This window comes from Hippocampus comes, unplaced genomic scaffold (genome assembly GCF_001891065.2).
Source record: "Hippocampus comes isolate QL1 unplaced genomic scaffold, H_comes_QL1_v1.1 scaffold83, whole genome shotgun sequence".
NCBI classification, from domain to species: Eukaryota; Metazoa; Chordata; class Actinopteri; order Syngnathiformes; family Syngnathidae; genus Hippocampus; species Hippocampus comes.
In genome coordinates this window covers 472,190-475,651 of record NW_017805281.1, presented here as the reverse complement: position 1 = coordinate 475,651, position 3,462 = coordinate 472,190, and the positions used below count along the sequence as shown (strand labels likewise).

General features: G+C 41.7%; 2 protein-coding genes across 3 annotated transcripts in view; one reads left to right on the top strand and one right to left on the bottom strand.

Moving 5' to 3' along the window:
- Positions 1–3,450, bottom strand: part of ccdc85b (coiled-coil domain containing 85B) — a 14,295-nt gene extending 10,845 nt beyond the window's left edge. Inside the window, exon 1 of the mRNA XM_019871344.1 lies at positions 2,895–3,450. The gene's annotated coding sequence lies outside the window, so the exon portion shown is untranslated. The remainder of the gene's footprint in view (positions 1–2,894) is intronic.
- On the top strand, positions 974–2,102 carry LOC109516632 (acidic fibroblast growth factor intracellular-binding protein B-like). Of its 2 annotated transcripts, none has more exons than XM_019871347.1 (3): positions 974–1,303; positions 1,566–1,653; positions 1,872–2,102. In XM_019871347.1, exons 2-3 carry the CDS (start codon positions 1,569–1,571, stop codon positions 2,072–2,074), a joined length of 288 nt encoding a protein of 95 aa, XP_019726906.1. In that variant the 5' UTR covers positions 974–1,303; positions 1,566–1,568; the 3' UTR covers positions 2,075–2,102. The 2 variants fall into 2 exon arrangements, with proteins under 2 accessions (XP_019726906.1, XP_019726905.1); XM_019871346.1 differs by having other exon boundaries at positions 975–1,303; positions 1,569–1,653.
- Positions 3,451–3,462: the final 12 nt, after the last annotated feature.

Genomic DNA, 3,462 nt, shown 5'->3' with positions numbered 1-3,462 from the left:
CCTTACCCACCCCTCCAATACCTTTGTGCTGAGGCATTCACTCACACATCCTTCCGCCCTGTGTCCCACCTCCTTTGTTGCATGGAGAGCAGGACAATGCAGGGTGTTAACCCAATGGTGACGGCATCAGAGTGTCATGTGAGTTTACAACTCACAAAAAATAAATGTGCAGCGAGGGATTTGACAACCGGGGATTCGTCTCCCCACCACCCCCTCGCCGCCTCACATCCCCGTGTATAGGACACATGCAGCAGGACCGAAAAAGGGAGGGTGTAACCAGGGATTTATGGGGATTTATTTGGATTAATCGCCAGCGGGGGAGCAGATTGTGTATTTCACGCAGAAGATCAAGTAAGAGCAGATGTGGTCTGGTTTATTTTGAGAAAGTGGGAAATAATTAATCGGCAAATCTGCCACTGTCAGTCATCCATTCCGGTTCCAAGCAGACTTTTTTCTACGGCAAGGGGTTCAACGTATAAAAGTTCAGCAGCTGCCCTTCATTGCTCATCTTCTGAAAATCAACCCTTTTAACAACCCAGACAAAAAAAAGTTCATGTTTGAAGTCAATTTTATTCATAAGTTGTCCGTTGGATTGATTAAACTCTGTAACAGCACAAACAAACAAAAAATAATCTGCAAAGCACGAAACACAATGCATCAAGCATGTCCTTGCACTGTAAAAAAACGTTTTGTGGGGGACTAAAACAGCCATTTCATTTGGAAGAATTCTAACATTCAAATTATTGACAGTTATGAAAACAATGTTAGTACATGTGTCACATAATTGCTAATATTCGATATAATAATAAAAAAAAGAAAAAGCGCGGGAGTAAACATGATTATGTAAAGCACTTTGAGTATTATGTAAGGAAATAGTGAACACAAACGCTATATTTGTAAGGCGGTACGGTGCATTACGTCATGACCAAACCAGACGGGTTATGTTTTCTATCTCTTCGACTTGCAGTGTTAAAATCACTTCCGGTGACGGAACCCGGAAGTAGGCGTATCTGTTTGTGTGTATGTGACGGCTGTTGTTGACAGTTCTGTACGTCACATTAGTCTCATACAATCGCCCCATGTGAAACCTTGAGAAAGACTATAGCTTGTCAACTCACAGTACACTTCCATTTTTTATCATTTAGCTATTTCGTTTTGGTCTGAGTGAGTGTGTGTTCACTGTATGTTTCGCGATTTAGCGACTCGAAGCTAGCCCATACTAGTCGGCCTAGTGAAGCGAATTCACCAAAAGATGTCTTTGTATTTAATTGCCTGACGTCGTTTGGGAGGAGACTAAAACAAGGTAATGTGTTATTGGATGGCTAAACATTTTGTAAATTCTTTTTTTTTTCTTTGATAAATCGAAAGCATCTACTGTATGTCTTTCAGTCTGGTGTTTCCTTCAGGGTCAATGGGAAATAATAACTTTCACCTTCACTCGCAGTTTTTTTTAATCTATCTTTCCATCCATCCATAAAGTCTAATGCAGATTGCTGCACTTTCATTTTACAAAGCCCAGCTTTTTTATGACTAACCTTGTTATTTCTTGACATATGGTCTTGAAGCAGATGGCTGTGGAGCTGGATGTGTTCGTGGGTAACACCACTATCATGGACGAGGAGGTTTATCAGCTCTGGTTAGATGGATATACAGGTAATGAATGCCACACCATTCATATTTCAGGAGATATTTATTTAAATATATGTTTTACCTTTACTAACAAGAGACTTACATTTATAAATTCACATGGAGACTAACTGGACATATTCCAGCCACCCAACTAATTATATCTATACTTTAACAAGTCAATTTTAAATGGGAATCTGTTGGTTAAACAAGTTTGAATGAAACATATTTATTGTCCGGAACAGTAAACGATGCAGTGAAAGTTCGAATGGAGGGCGGAGCACTGGACGAGTGCGAGGCAAACGCGGACGTGCTGTTGAGTGATACCATGGACCAGTATAGAACTTTCCAGATGTGCGAGCGTCTGCTGCACAGTCCATCCAAACTGGCCAATCAGCTGCTCTTCCAGATCCCGCCTCATCGCCAAGCCATGCTTATTGAGAGGTGATGTGCTTTTCCTGTCTGAACACGTTACTTTTGTGTTTTAGAATACCTGCGCATGTGACGTGGTCACGTGCTTGTTTTATATTTTTGGCCTGGGAGTGTTTTTCACACAAATACTTGCAGTCATTGTGACTTTACGACTGCACTAGCACTAGCATAGGTTAGTGATAGACTTGGCTGTGTTCCAAATTATGTACAAACGCCATAGGACTGTAACGGAACTAGAATTACGAAAGTTTGGGACGTTTAATTTCCACTGCGTGTATTTATTGAGCATCATTCATGAATTTTTTTGTTTCGAAGATGACACGCATTTTCCTATTTAATTAGAATCACTTCATTAATTCTTGTTCCCTTGATGTGGTTCAGTCTAACCTTACTCTCTCCTTTTTGTTTCCTGCCATTAGGTACTACTCTGGTTTTTGTTGAAAAACTCATCTCGTCCCTGTTGTGTTCTCACAGAAAATATATGCGTTTTTCAGGCACTGAAATGCATCCACCCTTTTATTTATTTATTTGTTTATTTTTTTACTAAACGTATTTCTGCAGTTTTTTTGCACTCAGGCCAAGGTTAAATTTTATTACAAAACATGTGAGTCATCTGTTCATTGTTTTTGTTCCATTATTCACTGAACAACTGACCTATTCGCTGTTTTTGTGAGTTTTTCAGATGAGTTTTTTTTTTGGGAGGAAATATCCTCCGTTATGTGCTGAAAAGGAAAAGGTAATAAGTGGATGATTTTTCAGCAAGACTCCCCCCCCCCCCCCACACACACACCCGCCCCCTCAAAAAAAATGCAAAACGGGTGTTGACTGAATTGTACCTGAGAAAATGTTGAAAGTGCTGAGAGGATGCAATTGGTTCACAAGCGGACCACCGTCATCCAGTGTGACTTCTGGATGCAAACATCACATCAGCAGGGCTTCTTCATTTGACAAGATTTTGTGCCCAATTGTGTACCTGTCGTTCAAAATCATCAGAAGCACCAAAGCAGCTGCAAAACAGGCCTCCGCGAGCAAGGGAACGGCCACTGTGCGTATTTCAAAACCCCGAAGGTGAGGAGGATGATTGTGTTTTCAAGGCAGCAGCTTGGAAAAATGGCTCGCTCCATCCACCGCCGCCTTTTTTAATCCATCAGGGAACGATGCACAACACAGATGTTGGATGTTGTGTTTGCAGCGCGGTGATCGCCACTCGCCATCCGGATTGGACTCCGAGCTCAATGGACTCTCTCTCCGGTTTCTCCACTTCGGTGAGAAAGCAGCGGCTTCTTCTTACAAACGCTTCATTTTCATGCGTGGGAGCTATAAAAAAGTAGAAGGCTTACAAAAGAGCCCGAATTTGCACCGCGAAACGCCATTTGTGGCCATTGTCGGGCTGGACATTTAACA